At 34.2% G+C, this 16,176-nt stretch overlaps 3 protein-coding genes across 5 annotated transcripts; 1 reads left to right on the forward strand and 2 right to left on the reverse strand.

Annotated features, from left to right (window-relative positions):
- Positions 1–310: 310 nt before the first annotated feature.
- On the forward strand, positions 311–3,917 carry LOC123909906 (protein RMD5 homolog). 3 transcript variants are annotated; one of them, XM_045960838.1, is made up of 3 exons: positions 410–425; positions 1,282–1,388; positions 2,523–3,917. In XM_045960838.1, exon 3 carries the CDS (start codon positions 2,546–2,548, stop codon positions 3,701–3,703), a length of 1,158 nt encoding a protein of 385 aa, XP_045816794.1. In that variant the 5' UTR covers positions 410–425; positions 1,282–1,388; positions 2,523–2,545; the 3' UTR covers positions 3,704–3,917. The 3 variants fall into 3 exon arrangements, with proteins under 3 accessions (XP_045816793.1, XP_045816794.1, XP_045816795.1); XM_045960837.1 differs by lacking the exon at positions 1,282–1,388 and having other exon boundaries at positions 311–425; XM_045960839.1 differs by lacking the exon at positions 410–425 and having other exon boundaries at positions 1,282–1,392.
- Positions 3,918–4,655: 738 nt separating this feature from the next.
- Positions 4,656–5,402, reverse strand: LOC123909008. The gene has a single exon (XM_045959774.1). The coding sequence runs from the start codon at positions 5,290–5,292 to the stop codon at positions 4,813–4,815; it is 480 nt and encodes a 159-aa protein (XP_045815730.1). The 5' UTR covers positions 5,293–5,402; the 3' UTR covers positions 4,656–4,812.
- A 1,194-nt stretch (positions 5,403–6,596) lies between these two features.
- LOC123906972 (fatty acid amide hydrolase-like) lies at positions 6,597–15,758 on the reverse strand. Its single transcript, XM_045957006.1, has 21 exons — positions 15,582–15,758; positions 15,355–15,463; positions 15,145–15,254; positions 14,629–14,689; positions 14,253–14,440; positions 14,028–14,157; positions 13,788–13,865; positions 13,565–13,712; positions 12,685–12,797; positions 12,527–12,602; positions 11,567–11,638; positions 11,293–11,344; positions 10,465–10,545; positions 10,300–10,383; positions 10,086–10,189; positions 9,881–9,973; positions 9,699–9,767; positions 9,175–9,239; positions 8,582–8,643; positions 7,362–7,457; positions 6,597–7,039 (listed from the first exon to the last, which is right to left on the reverse strand). The coding sequence occupies exons 2-21, from the start codon at positions 15,431–15,433 to the stop codon at positions 6,977–6,979; spliced, it is 1,824 nt and encodes a 607-aa protein (XP_045812962.1). The 5' UTR covers positions 15,434–15,463; positions 15,582–15,758; the 3' UTR covers positions 6,597–6,976.
- Positions 15,759–16,176: the final 418 nt, after the last annotated feature.

A 16,176-nucleotide genomic window follows, 5' to 3' on the forward strand; every position in this document is an offset into this window, starting at 1 on the left:
TATTATAAACAAATAAAAAACGTAAATCTTCCTATAAAAAAAAACTAATAATAAAAGAAAAAGGAGAAAAAAAATCGTGTTTTTTTGAATTGGTGTACCACGCGAGTACCACATGTGTACCACGCGTGTACCCGTTGCAAAAAACAAAAAAAAAATAGGTACGGCGTCGGTGCGTACCGGGAGAGTACCATACGCGTACCGGTACCCGGTACGTACCCGGTACCGGTACTCGGTCTAAAATGGAGTACCCATGCAACATCGCATAAAAATATATAAAAAATAAAGAGTATATATTTTGGCACGTGTGGCTGGTAACCTGAGCGATTTAGTCTGACTGACACGCTTCACAACCCATTTCCTCCTCTTGTCTCGTCTCTTCTCCCTCACACACACGCTTCCGTTCCGTTCTCTCACACTCTTTTCAGGTAACCCTAATCCATCGCCACTTTTTCAATCTCTCATTTTCTCCTTCATTTATTATTTCAAAGATTCACTTTTTTTTTTCTCGAGACAAAATCAACCGCATATAACTGAAATATCAATTTTACGCTTGATCCTATTTTACGATTCTTCATTTCTTTTTAGTTTATCATTTTCAATTCATAGTTCCTAGTTTGAAATTTTGAATTGTAATTTTTCCCTAATAAGGGATGATTCTGATCGGAAAAAAGGAATTCGTTCTGTTGAAGAATTCGTTCCACTGTTGTTTTCTATTGGATGTATCTGGGCTAATGTTGATTTTGATCTCTGTAGCACCGACGCATGCGATTACATTTAATTAATTTTCTCAAATTATTCTTGGTGTCTGTGTCGGTGCGTCATAGATTTTGATTCTTAATAAATATACATAGGTATTAATCTTGCCTAGTTAGTTTTAGATTGAGCATTTTGTTTGTTGTGAAATGCAGCTTTGAAAAGTTAGTTATTTTAAACATTATGACTAATATTTACCATTTTGACTTTGACTTGTGGGAAGGATCTATTGCATTATGTGTATTTAGTACTACCTCCGTACCACAATATAAGTCACTTTGACACTTTTAGGCATTTTAAGAAATGTAATTAATGTTGTATGGAAAAATTTAGTTTCAGTTATCATGAATATTGTAATGTATAGTTATAGTTATATACATTTAATGTTGTATCAGGAAGGTTGATGCTTTTCATAAAGATAGGTTTTTTTTTAAGTATTTAGGTTGTATAGTAATTTTGCAGTCATTGTAGGGAACCTGCTGGTAGATATCTAACAATTAACCTATGGTTGTATACTTGTATTATTAGATACCTGCTACCAATAAATGGATATTCCAAAGTGGAGGAGTGAGGACTATTATTTCGATCAATAGTTAATTGAAGATCTGTGATGATTGCTTGAGATTTCAGATTTCGTTGGTTAACTTTAATAACGATTCTAATTCTTTTTATGTTTATATATTTTTCACTTATATATGAGTTATGAACTTATGATGCATGTATTTTAGAGATGTGAATGTTACCCTGGATGAGTGGTTATATAAGACTAGACAAGATTAGGAATACAATCATTAGAAAGAAAGTTAGAGCGGCTCTCGTTGTGAAAAAGATGGTAAAGTCTCATCTTAGGTGGTTTGGTCATGTGGGGAGAAGATTCAAAGAAGCACAGACAAGGAGAATTGAGCCAATGAGAGATAGTAATATATTCAGATAGACGGTAGGGGATCAGAGAAAAACTATAGGTCAAACAATTGAGATTAAGTGGTGAATGATCTATTTGTGGACTTTATATATGAAACCATATTATGTTGATTAATCTACGTAGTTGATACCATCTAGTCAGTGGAAAGAGGTAAATCTATCAGCCAAACCATTAAGGGAGGATTAAGAGGTAAATGGTCTATTTCTGGGTTTGATATGTTCCATGGTATTATGGAGTTGATTGATCCATGTAGCCAATCCCATCTAGTTTGAAAAAGATTTTGTTGTCTTTATATAGATAAATTATCGTCTACAAATACATCTTATAGTATAGTTTGGGTTTCTGGGTAATTTTGTTATAATCGATAATCCATATAAACATCAAATAGTAACCACTCACTAGTTTGCGAAATAGGGAATTGAAGAATCTATCTTCAGTAAGGAAATAGATAAACTAGTTGGTGCAAATTAGAGTCTATTTTGGTCAGACTCATATATGGAGCTGATGTAGCTTTAAAGTTAAATATAAAGCACTATTAGGTCGTGATTTAAAATTCAATTTAAAGCACTATTAGGTAGTAGAAACGTATTTTAAGCTCTCTGAAAGGTGGAGAAACCAAATGATAAGGAAACTTTTCATCATTTTTTATTGCATGACTGTAGTTCTTAATGAAGTTTTGTAACTATTGGCTATTGGTGGTAATGGCGGACTATAAGCAGTTGCTATAGCTTTTACTTGTATGCTGCCTTTTGTGCTACCCACATGTATAGTTTTTTATACTAGAAGAGTTTCTTGCATCTTTCTGAACAGCAGTAAGTAGTTGTTTCTAACTTTTTCATTTTTTTAGGAGCTTGTGGTTTGAACATAAAGATGGAGATTAGTAGCATCAAAGATGCATTTGACCGTGTGGCTAAGAAGCAAAAGTTATGTTCTTCCAAGTCTGAAGAAACTGTTGACCAGGTAGGGCGTGAAATTGAGCAGGCGTTGGCAACACTTAAGTCCCCTCATGATCCCTCAACTCCAACTGACCAGAAATCTGTTCTTACAGAACTTAAGTCAAAGCTCAATGCTATTGGGTCACTTCAACAGTTAGAAGGACCGAATAAGGAATTGAACTCAAGTCTTGCAAAGTATCAAAAACTTCTTGAAAAATTGTTAAACCCTGACATCTCAAAGGCATACAGAAATGTGGAATTTGATGCTCATATTATCAATCAGATCATTGCAAGCCACTTTTACCGTCAAGGTTTATTTGATCTTGGAGACAGCATCATAAATGAGGCCGGAGAGCCTAATGCAACTGCACTTAGATCTCAATTCTTGGAAATGCACCAGGTTATTGAAGCCATGAGGAATAGAAACCTTCAGCCTGCTCTCACATGGGTCACTGCTAATCGTGAAAAACTTGTCCAGATTGGTTCCAATCTTGAACTTAAGGTTCACACACTGCAGTATGTAGAGATTGTGCAAAATGGAACACGAGCTGATGCCCTAAAGTATTCCCAAATTTATCTTCGTCGTTTTGCTGATCTCTACAAGGATGACTTCCAAAAGCTTATGGGTTGCCTCTTGTATGTAAGAAGGCTGGAGAAATCCCCTTATGCTGAGTTGCTGTCCCCATCTCATTGGGAGGTGACAACTGAAGAGCTGGCACGACAGTTCTGTTCTCTTATGGGACAGTCCTATGAGAACCCACTGAATGTGGTATTTACAGCTGGAGTTGAAGGGTTGCCCACACTGTTAAAGTTGGCAAATGTAATGGCGGCAAAGAAGCAGGAATGGCAAGAAATGAAACAGTTGCCAGTGCCTGTAGAATTGGGAAAGGAATTTCAGTTTCATTCAATTTTTGTTTGCCCTGTGAGTAGGGATCAAGGTAGCGAAGAGAATCCTCCAATGCTGCTGCCATGTTTACATGTCCTTTGCAAGCAATCAATTATGAAGTTATCAAAAAATAGCACAAGAACATTCAAGTGTCCATATTGTCCGGCGGAAGCTACAGTTGCACACTGCAGACAAGTGTATTTCTGATGAAGTTTGTGCATTTATTATCTCTCATATATTTTATTGGTGGAGTCAGCATTCATAGCTTTCTGGTTGTATATAGATATTCTAAAATGATCTTTTGCATTTGACAAGACCAGTGACTAAGTGAATAAAAATTAAAAGAACCTGTTGATAACTTGGAGCTCTTATAATGATTTCATCTCCATGACTAAAGTGGATTCTCCAATTTTACCTACAATTCTTGCGTTACCAAGTCTGAATCACTTGTAAATATGCTTCATGATCTCACTGCTTAAAATTTGTATTCACTGGCGAGTTCCTATGTACAACTATGGTTGCACTAAATATGCAGCTGTTGTTTATATTCACCAATGTCGATAGATGTATGCTTCGATAGCCAGTGTTGGGAGTGTCTCCCGGCATGGAATACTTAAAAAAATTGTTTAATCTGATTTTTTTTTGTTATCGCATTTTGATTGAAATATCTCTTATCTTCTGTTTTGAACCAAACATTGGTTGATTAAGATCAGTTGCAGATCAGCAAAAACTTATCTGCTCAAAATAGAGTCTTGATTAACAATGTCCTTATCATTTTATTGGTTAATATCCTCAATACTGAAAATAACCCACATATTGATTAGTGCTACATGCATAATTTTATGCATAAATTGTTTTGGTAGTACTCCAACTTTTTCTTTTTTTCTATACAAAACTTTTTTTTTCCTATACTCCAACTTATATTCACATGTTACGCTTACATAGTAATTTCACCCTTAAAGGTGAATAAGTAGAGTGTTCGGGGTTCAAACCCCGACCTCTCCACATATTATGTGATGTCATTGTTAACTGAACTAAGTTCACAGGAACGTTATAACCTATTATTTATGTAACCCCGAACACTCCACATATAATGTGATGTCATTGTTAACTTAACTAAGTTCACGGGAACGTTATAACATATAGAAAAGATAGTTGGTATTTTTGAATAAGAACATGAAATAAACTGAGATCAAATATGCTAGCAAAAAAGAAAATTAAAAAAATGAACTAAAACAAAAATTAAAAAGCAGATTATAATTTATTTTTCTGCCAATTTTTCCAAACAAGAATATAGAAATAAAAATAGCTTCTTTCTATGGAAAACCAATTATACTATCAAATGGAAACACAGTAGAAGAAAGAGGAGGAGGAGATTTTGGAGGAAGATTCTCTTGCACTAAATATTCTTCCACCAACTCTTTGGTAGATTTTGCAGACAAAGGATGAAAAAATTCACCCAATTCCTTAACAAACCCATTAACCAAAACCCATTTCTCATCTTCACCCATTTTATTCCATTTGAATTTAGCTTCTTCTTCATTGAGTTGAAGATACCCACAAAATTCTTTGAAAAGAATTTTTCTACTCTTTATCATAGCCTCTTCTGCTTGTTTCACACGTACGTTGATTATAGATGCTTTCTCTGCAAACTCTGATGCTAGTGATGCATCGCTGATGATGTTGTTGTTGGTGTTTTTGATGCATGAGATTTGAGTTTTGGGTTTGTTGTGGGTGGAGAATGTGGTGGGTGAGATTGTGAAGAACATTGGAATGTGTTGAATTCTCAGAGCCATTGAAAATTAAATTAAATTTAATCGATTGAGAATTTTGGTTTTTTGTTTTTGGGTTGGAGCGATGGAATTGAAGCTTATGGAAAAAAGAGAGTGGTGGTGATTATTTAAAAATGGATTACAATTGCAATTGGTTGGGGTAGGCAATACTGTGTGTTCATGCAGTTGATGAGATGGATACCATTCATGTCATATCAAACGGTTTATATTTAGAGATTTACTTTTGCCGGGGCACGCCCTACGAAATTACCAAAATACCTCGTCCGCTATTTAAGTAGCGGATTATAAGTTTAAAATCTTGAAAATTTCATGGTAAGAGGGTGTTTTTTTCCCCAAAAATCCGCTACTTAACGGACGTTATAAAAATATGTTAGAAGTGTTTTTTTTTTTCTCAAATTTCATATTTTTATAGTGTCTGCTACTTAAGTAGAAAACTAATTCCGTTACTTAAGTAGAGAACCGATAAAAATCTTGATTTTTCTTGGAGGGTGTTTCGCTCAAAATTTCTCATTTTACAATGTCCGCTACTTAAGTAGTGATCTAATTCCGCTACTTAAGTAGCGCAAGGGTAAAAAGAGAAATCCGTAAGACGCGTGAGTGGTAAGTAGGGTGAGAAAAGTAATTCTCTCGTATTTATTGTGAATTGGGATTGGACGCTGATGTTTGAAGTGTGTTTTTTTAATCAATTTTTAACATTAAAAAATTCCATTAATGTTCAACATTGTGATGGACAAGCTATATATATTAAATGAAAATAAAAAATAGCATACAAGATAAATATAATATATATCATATATGTTTGAAAATGTTAAACAGTAACCAACACTAATAAGCATATTAATATGGAAATTTTGTCACGAAAATGATTACATGACAGTACCTTTTTTTATCTCATCAACATGATACGGTTCATATGAGAGTATTGAGTTTTCATTTCATCACAGGTTATGGACACGAAACGAGGATATAGCAGTTGTGAGTGACACAGCATTTTTATTTCATACTATAAACGCATTTGGAAGTGATCACCATCCCTCAGTGAAGAAAGAAATATCTAAGCAGTGAGCTTGACATGCCTCATCTTTGCAATACACATCCCCTTTGATAACTAGTTTAGGTGTAAAAAAATAAAATAAACAAGCCTATCGGCGTATTCACAGTATAGACACGCACGCGCGCACACACCTAAAATAAACATAAAGTATCAAACATGCAATTTAGCCTAACATTATCTTAGATTTTTTTAAACAACATAAAGGTTAAAAAAATAATTAAAACTCCTCTAAATAACATTAAAAAAAAATGGATGCTACAAATATGTTTATAATTTATAGAACAGTAGTAAGAGAGGTTACATCAAATATGAAATGAAATATATTTCAGAGGATAACAATTAACAAAAATGTTTAAGAGTAGCCAAGCCATGAACAGTCCTTCGCACAAAATCCTGTTGAAATTCTTAGAGAAGAAGCTCCCCTTCTACACCCAGATAGTGTGCATTTTATCCTCATCCGTTATTTTCCAAACAATATTTCATATCTGTAGATTATTACAATCTTCTTCGTAGAGATTGATTATTTTCGAAGAACTTTACCAAACTGTAAATCCTGTTAAAAGGATAGCAATCTCCAAATAAAGCTAGAAGATTTCAGCCACAGATTAATAACTAGCAAGAGTATCTTAAGCTTCAGTTAGCCCTCAGAATATCATAGTATGAGACAGGCCTCTTCTGTGACTCACCGCAGAGTTTCTGAATAAATTAGGAAGTATGTTTACCAAAAACATCAGCAAAAAATATGTATACCGTCAGTGTAAAGATATTTTAGACATTCATCAAATGATGTGTTACCATATCATTTAATAAGTATGACAAAATGTGTTTTTAAACTACTCAAATGATGTGATGGTACATCATCGGATGCGTGTAAAATATATTTACACTTAGAACATACATAAACTAAACTCTTGTAATAAAGATATAAAGGCAAATAGTTCGTATATTACACAAACTGCGGGGAGGTTGACTTTTGAATATCAACACTTATTATACATATGCATGAATATACACATACCTCAACTGCAGATGCTACTCGCAAAATAGTAGCTTCTGCCCAGGGTCGGCCAATTATTTGCAAACCTATTGGAAGTCCTTCTTTATCGTAACCCACCTATAGATGGAACATGTCCGTTAAAAAATAAACAGTATATGCATTTTAAAAAAACGAATAAACATTATACAAGATAATACCAGTATATCAGCAATGCTTTTGATTAGGCATCTAACCAGATATGGGTAAATGGATTGAGGGAAAGTGGCAAAGGGAGTTATTTCAGTGAGAATTTCAATTGTTTAATCAACTGCAGGTGACGTGTTATCTAAATGAATTCTGAACATAGGGCTTCTGACTGTTGATGATGGAAACAAGATCAGGGTGGGAAGTCTACAGTCAAGAGCATATAACGGAATTTTAAATGGGAGAACCCACAATCCAGATTTATTTGTCTAAAATATGGAACAAACTTGTGCCACTGAAGCTGTGGTTTTGTTTCGAGATTGGTATTGGATAGAGTGCTCACAAATCTGGTGAATAGAAATATGTTGTCACTATCAAAATGGATGTATCTTGGTTGTCAGTCGACAGTAGAATCATCCATTTATTCTTTGAATATCCTACTTATTCAGAAGTCTGGAGGTCATGTCTCTAGTGGATAGCTGTCACTTCAATATTGCGACTGTAGGAGTCATTTCTTAAAGTTTCAGGGGGTGCTGTGATGTAGTAAGGAGTATCAGGGTGCTAGGTAACTGATTTATCTGGTTTGCAATAATTTGAGGTATTTGGTGGACTAGTAATAGAGGAAATGTTCAAGTCAGTGTTTCGTTGGATGTGGAAGAGATTGTAGAAATGGAGAAACTGAAAGCTTAGAGTTGTCCAACTACGAGATTATCTGGTTATAGATACCCTATCTCATCTTGGTTGACTAACCCCTCTGTATGTTTGGGTGTTTCTGAAAATTACAGCATGTAGTTTAATATGTTAGCTATTTCTTTTGTTGTTTGGTGTATCCCTGCGTAGTTTGTTGTGGTTAGGGAGCGTTAGCAGTATGGCTCCCTCAGGTTGGTTTAAAAATTCTGTGGCCTAATTTGGCATCCCTTGTGCCAACTATAATAAGCTTTTGTTTAAAAATATTTGCTAGCTTAAGAAAATTTGTCTATTAGCAATTACTAGTGTGTTAACCCAAAGACAAAAATAATAAACACGATACTCACGAGTGATTGATATCACTCACTTACCGGGACAGAAATGGCAGGGAATCCCAAAAGATTAGCTGGAACAACGAACCGCATAAGGTAACCTGAGAAAAATGCTGCTAATTAAAATAGTGAACGAGGCAAGTTATTGTGTATTAGTTGGTGACTTGTCGTAATCATGGCATTTCAATTTTATTTTAAGGTCTGTCATGAATTATTCGGTTCTTTCTAAGTTCTAACTTCTAAATATAAAACGAGTCCAGATTACAGTGTCCAATAATACACATTCAATCCATAAATTTCCATGACATCTAGTGCAAACAAATGCCACCAATACTCTGGATTCAGTCATGATAAATAGATTATGGATTCAGAATCTTACTGCTATATTGTAAGAAAAAACTTTTGTGTGGCTCTTTTGTTGACCTACGAGTCTAAAGACCATTAACTCATCTTATACCAACCAACAGGTTATCTTATTGCGAGATGATAAACCTTATAAGGTTGTACTCAGTTGTTTATATTATCAGTAGCAATAGCAAAAGGTGATCTAATAATGCTAATTACGATGCTGCTCTGCAAATCACTATGGAAAAGATATCCTCAATCTGAAATTTAAAGGTGAAGACAATCACCTGTAGTCGGCATATCTGTTTCACCACTTTTAAGGGCACTTGGATGTATTTTAGGCGCTGTCATGCTGTTACAAATAAAAGCAGTTCAGCAACAATGACAAAACCTTCCAAAATAAGTTGCAGTTGAATTTTGTAAACATATCTTTCCTTATCACCCTCCCCAAAAAATTATACACATATAACCTACAAAAGCTGCCGCTATTAGAACTGATCAAAGACAAGTCATCAGATCTGATAAGATCGGTCGGTTAGGTTTTCCATACAAGTTTTAATTTTTTTTCTTTCTTGGTTCGATGAACATGAACAAAGTAGATATAAGATGCTATAATGATAATAAGTTTGTCTCTTTTTTTTAATGCATAATACCAACAAACTATTTAAAAAATGTCATGTCCAGACTAAAAATCAAATAATTATAGATGAATCCAAACCACATTAGATCAATTGAACAGAAATTTAAGACAGTACAATGGTCCATAAAACGAGGTGAAATTATACTATAATTGTTCATTATACATGCATACCCAGTTGTTGGAGTCACTATGACATCAACTTTCTTGAAAATCTCCAAGAAGTAATGCATAATTCTTCGTCTGAAACATATGAAACAAATTTTAGAAGCTACATGCACAACAATTTTTAAGTATGATTTACATTTCAATAAAAATGATGTAAATTTGGTACATTTATAATAAACTTGTGTTACCTAATACATTGGGCTGCAATGTAATCTGCTGCTGTAAACGTCTGGAAAAGTGCCAAACTTGTGCGAGTATCATATGTCAATTTTGCACCTTTCCTACAAAAGAAAAGAAGGAAACAACCATAAATTTCTCATCAAAACTTCCAGTCAAATATTTAAAGATGCGAACGATGCCTTTTAACAAAAAAGAAGAAAAACTCAAACATACCCGTCTTCACAATCAGGATTCAGTGAACATGCGCATTCAGAACCAATGGAAACAAGATGGGCAGTTCGCATCTCCATAATCTCTGGTATAACAACTTCTTTCACCTTCAAATATAAGAGATATGTGAAATACTTAGACTTGTTTGAATCCATCATGCTAAACGAAAAATAAAGTGCAAACAATCATGCAGTACATGATATTACAATGAACTTACTTCGCAACCATGCGCCTTTCTCAGCAAATTAAGAGCATCCTCGCATTTATCAGAGACTTCAGTTGAATGAACATTATTAAACCACTTCACAGGAAAAAATACATTGTTTAGAAAAAGTTTATCAGATTAGCATATAAATCCATGTTGAAAGGATATCGTGATTACTGGGGTGTAGATCCCTATTCTTAATGATCCCAAAGCATATGTATCATCATTGAACGACAAAGTTGGCAAACAAGGTGTTGACTACAAGAAACGGAGAAATGTAAACATCATAATTTGTAAGAAGAATAGAATGTTTTAAATAAATAATAGAGTAAGTATAATGGTAGAATAAGAGTTGGTAATTTGGTATTGTAGTTTGGTTATGTCATACAGTTTTGTAGCTAAGTAATTGTAGTTGTAGGCACATATAATGTAAGTAATTTTGTTTTAATCCCATTAATCAGGCCCATTGCTTAGTTTATATATTCAGATTAGTTCATGTACTCTTTAGATCTTTTTCAAATAATACTCAGAACCATATACACACTTCCGTTAATCAATCCTCTTGTGCAGTCCTTCCCCAACTGAACAGCGCTGGAACATAAATGTGATGGAAATAGCAGAAGCTCTTTTGTTTCACATGAAAGTTCTCAAGTATTTCATCTGGTAAGTTTCTGTATCTACATCATGCTATTTGGCATTGGTGTTCCCGAATACTGGTATGGACTATAAGATTGCCAGAGTGCTTAATCATAACTTCTAAGTCTCTCATAAGCTCAATACAGTGGCATTTGATAATGTTATCAGAGTTTTTTTTTTTTTTCCTGCACTTCAGTTTTATTTTAATGATGGTAGCTATCTACCACAATTCACCTGAGCTAACCGTATGGTTGCCTTCTTTTTTGCTATGTATAATTAGTCCATGACATCTAATTTGCAACATTCTAGTCTCCAATCTCAGCATTTTTTATTACTGCAAAGAATATCAACTGAAGGATTAAATATTACCGGTTTCATACTGATTCTATTTGCAGGCGATGCACCCAACATTGCAGCGTACCTAAATTATGAGAACACAAAAATATTCATTGTATATTTTGAAGAGGAAGGCTATATTTATCTGGGTTTTCTATTTAACATCGCCTATTGAATTGTTATCTCAAACAATTAGAACTGCAGACATGTAGACTTGAAATCAAGTATAATTTCAATTGAAGGGCAGCTAAGAATTTAATAAAAAAGGAAAGCCTAACGAAAAAGGGAAAATATATATGATGTATACACTAGCATTGCATCCTCTACGGATGAAGCAATGGGTCCAATAACTTCCACTGTCCCAGAATCACATAAGCACCTGTAAATAAATAAAAATTATAAGTGTGTTCCAGCTGGAATAAATTTACCTAGTCAAACACAAATTGTATTTAATGCAACTAAATATATTATTCATAGATCTTTTTCCTCATAACCATGTAAATGACACAAACTTTGGTACATAAAAACTAATATTGTCAAAATTCTTGGAAGATTGCACGTTAGTCAGACATGTTGCTCTTTTAAAATTGCTAAACTAAAAACTTAATGAGAAGATAACATATTTTCATTGAATTTTTTGCGCAAATGACATAAGAAAATGTGTCATGCAATATTATAAGAAGATAAAAAAAAATGTTTCACTAACCATCAAAGAACCAACAACAGTCAAAAAACACACTAACTATTATCCACCAATGCCTAAGACTAGAATATGAAAAGAAACTCTTAAGCTTGACAAATAGAAGATAAACAAGTTCCTTCACTACCAAAAGACCGGACTGTTTCCCATATAATAAAGGTTTCAGTCTTTTAGATAAACTAATAATGCGCCTGACTTTCAAACCAATGTCAAGTGATGATATATTCAATAGTAATAACAAACATATGCAAATGGGTGCACTTTCATCCTAATAGATTTAATTAGAGTTATGATCATCGCAGTCATGTGGAATTTGATCAATATATTTAAGGTCTATTGCAGAAATCTTTCTTCAATATTTTGTCACGAAACACTGGAAAAAAAAAGGTTATCAATTTGACAAATTTCATTTCATAGCCCTAATACAAAATGGGCAATCATGAGGTAAAAATTCCAAAATATAATTTCTCCTATAGGCTACATTGAGGTAAAAATCACTTTTTTGAGGAACAAATAGTAGACACAAAGATCTGGCTATGATTGATCTATCACATAATGAGAAATTACCCTTCCATGCTCATTCGCCCATAATTTATCTTCAATCCTACCACACCACACAGGGAAGAAGGAATACGGACCGAACCTGCCTTCAAAAATTTTAAAAATGAGAAACAATATATAGAGTTGATGCAAACAAATAGTTTGACACATCAGATTTGCACAACCTCCACCATCAGTTCCAAGTGCAGCAGAACATAGTCCAGAAGCAACAATTGCAGCTGGACCTGACGAAGATCCACCAGTATATCTATCAGGTGCATGAGGATTTCTTGCAGTTCTGCAACTCAAGAAAATTCGGTTGAACAATCACATGTATATTTCGATGAAGAGTGTAAGAAAATTATGAGCAAACCAAAATAGTTTTCGAGGAAAAGAATGTTTGAAATATTCCTTTAATTTCCTGAAGGCTTTTGAATTTTCAGTGATATGACATGTGGTAAAACTTCTCAAACTATAGAAACTAGGAATCAGACCAGTAATTACAGAGACATGAGAGCCTAAGATAGAATCTAAAGAAAACAACCAAGAAAAAAAAGGATAACACAGGCCATTTGAGAGACCTATAGATAACAATGTAACCTCGCATCCAGTCAGACAAAAAATTCTTGCTTACCCACTCTTTTCACTTCTTACCTCACATCTAATAGCATACTCATTTCGACCTCACCCCTTCCTCGCTCCTTCCCTTCCTTTTTATCTAGTTACTCTCAAAGATACCCATCACCTCCCCCCATATGCCATGTGGCAGATTTCCTAAACTGTGATTTTTTCTGTCAACACAACTCATGATCTACTTGTGCACATGAGTGTGCAATTCTCCGTTACTCTTCCATTTTTTCAGGTGTCTCCCATTAGTTGCCTTTCAATATATTTTTTTTTACCTTCCATATATCTTTACTTGACTTCTTATGTTCCCTAATTTGGAACATCTTTGTTAATATCAGGTAAAGCAAGCAAATAATAATATCACCTTTTTAACATGCCAAGCCAAAAGCCTTTTTATGTTTATAATGAAATCAATAAATAACATATAGATAAGCTTACCCATAATTAGAATTATTTCCTGTCGTACCCATGCCAAACTCGTGCATATTTGCCTTCCCTATGAATATAGCTCCACAACTACGCAGTCTTGAAACACAGACAGCGTCCTTCTCTACAGCACGTACCTCATGCAGCCATGTAGATCCCCCTGCCGTCGTCAAAAGATAATCTGAGCGTGTTTCTTTAATTACTCACACAAGGTCAGATCCTAAGATTATCTTACCGTTAGACGGGTAAGGAAGGCAGTCTATATCATCTTTGATAGCAATGAAAATCCCATCCAATATTGATAATGGATTTCCTGCATAAAGTCCAAGAGTGTGACCACAGTAATTTTGCATGAGCAGTCCCACCATATCTCAACATAAACCCGTATCAAAGATTTACACTTTTAACATCTATATGAGTATTTTTTTTTTTTGACAAAACATCTATATGAGTATTTGATCATATACAGAATTACCTTCTTCAAACCTCTGAGTAGATGCTGCCGCCTGCTTTCGGAGATCTGCAGCATCAAAAGATAGCAATAGTGGTGTCGGAGGTTTATCTATTCCATTCTCCTCTATAATTGAGATGATGCGCTCAGCAACCTATGTATTTGAAGTGAAACCGTTTCATTTAACAAATAAATTTAGAATAAAGACCGATCTGTATTTGAGGTTGCTACCAACTGAATGTCACGTACCATAGATGGGGTTACTTTTCCAAACTGATAAGCATAAGCATAGTCGCGTATTTTCCAGTATTGAAAGGGTGCAGATGAATTTTCCCATAATTTAGCAGGATCATAATGTGGAAGACAGTTCAAGGCAGACTTAACCCGGTCTTCAGGTTTCCCATCTTCGTCAAGCACAACAACATCATGTTCCTTTTCTGAATTTATGTTACAAAACTAGGCAAGGTTATTATATGGCCAAAAATTGCTAGTTTTCATCATTTCTCTCTAATGTAACTTCATTCCTCCTTTTCAATCACTATAAATCCAGCTTCAAAATTTGGTAAATTCCACGCATAAGAACACCGTCAATGTAAACATATAAATATATCGGAGAAGAAATCACCTTGAGGTGGATATTCAGGTTTAAACATGGGTTCCTCGGGTATCACAGTATGCCGCAATAACTGTTCATCATTGCAATTTTCAGTAAAAACAAGTAGACAGAACATGAAATCAGTTAACAATATCACTCTATGAAGCATTGACACGAACATCGAACATGACACCAACAAGTAAACATTGATAATAATTTTATTTTATCATGTCGATCGGTGTCAGACATATACATGTGTCGAACACAATCGGACACACTTTCAATCTAAAGTGTCACTACTGCTAAAGTACTACTCCCTCTAGTCCTTAATATAAAGAAGTGTTCAATTTTTAGATACATTGAAAGATTGATGTAGTCTAAAATATAGTTCAGATACATTAATCTTTCAATGTATCTAAAAAGTGAATTTTTTCTTATATTAAGGACCCGAGGTATTATATCGGCACAACTGAAATAAAAACGAACGAACATAAGCAACCGAAAAAACAATTAAACAATTTAACACAGTCAATAACTGACACAAACCTCATTGATTTTATTTTCCTTCTTCAAATGAGTCAAAAGGAGAGAACCTATGAATGGAGCTTCAAGTAACCTCACAAACAATCTAAACAAAAAGCCAGTCAAACGCGGAGCTGCCAAACAAAAACAAAAATGGAATCATATATTACAATTTGTTTGTAGAAATTGAAAAATCCAACTACAGTGAAATTCATTTAGAAAAGAAGCAATAACCTTGAACAATTTCAGGTTCATATTTAACTGAAGACAAGTCAACGTCCTTTGCCGGCAGCATTACACGTTTTTTCCCCATTTTTATAGATCAAAAAACACAAGCGATACTCTGTTTTCAGTGACTAATTAAGAATTAGAGATTGAAATAGTGATTAACGACGAAGAAGAAAATAGCAAGAAATTGAAATTGGAAATGGAAATTGCAGAGAGCAGAAAAAAAAAGAAACCTAGCAGTAGTAATAAATAGCAATGATGATGATGATTATGAATGATTGTGACAATAGAATAGTGATAAATGGTAAAGTAACTGGTATCAGTTGTTTGCAGTGATGTGGACGGAGGAAGGGAGGTTCCACCATACGGTGCCGTCTGGTTATGTCAGTCAGTATTACTACTTACTACCAAAATTGGCGGGTAGGGTGGGGCCACGTTTTAATATTAAATAAATGCACGTTTCGATAAGATTCGTACATTTTCAAAGCTGCTTCTATTGGTTGGTTGGTAGTAAACCAACTCCTGCCGATTAAATCAACTGCATTCATGTAGGGTCTGTTTGGTAAAAATAAGCTATAAGCTAGCTGATAGCTGATAAGCTAGCTGATAGCTGAAAAGCTAGCTTATAGCTGATAGCTGAAAAGCTAGCTTATTGAAATTAAAGTGTTTGGTAAAATTAGCTTTTAAAGTGGTTATTAAATATAAAATTACATAATTGATAGTGGGTAGTTTATTTTTTAGAGTGAGTAGTTATTAAATTAAAGGATAAATATGGAATAAAGTGTAAAAAGCTATAAGCTATAAGCTCAAATGCTACTTGAAATAGCA

This window comes from Trifolium pratense, linkage group LG2 (genome assembly GCF_020283565.1).
Source record: "Trifolium pratense cultivar HEN17-A07 linkage group LG2, ARS_RC_1.1, whole genome shotgun sequence".
Lineage (NCBI taxonomy): Eukaryota > Viridiplantae > Streptophyta > Magnoliopsida > Fabales > Fabaceae > Trifolium > Trifolium pratense.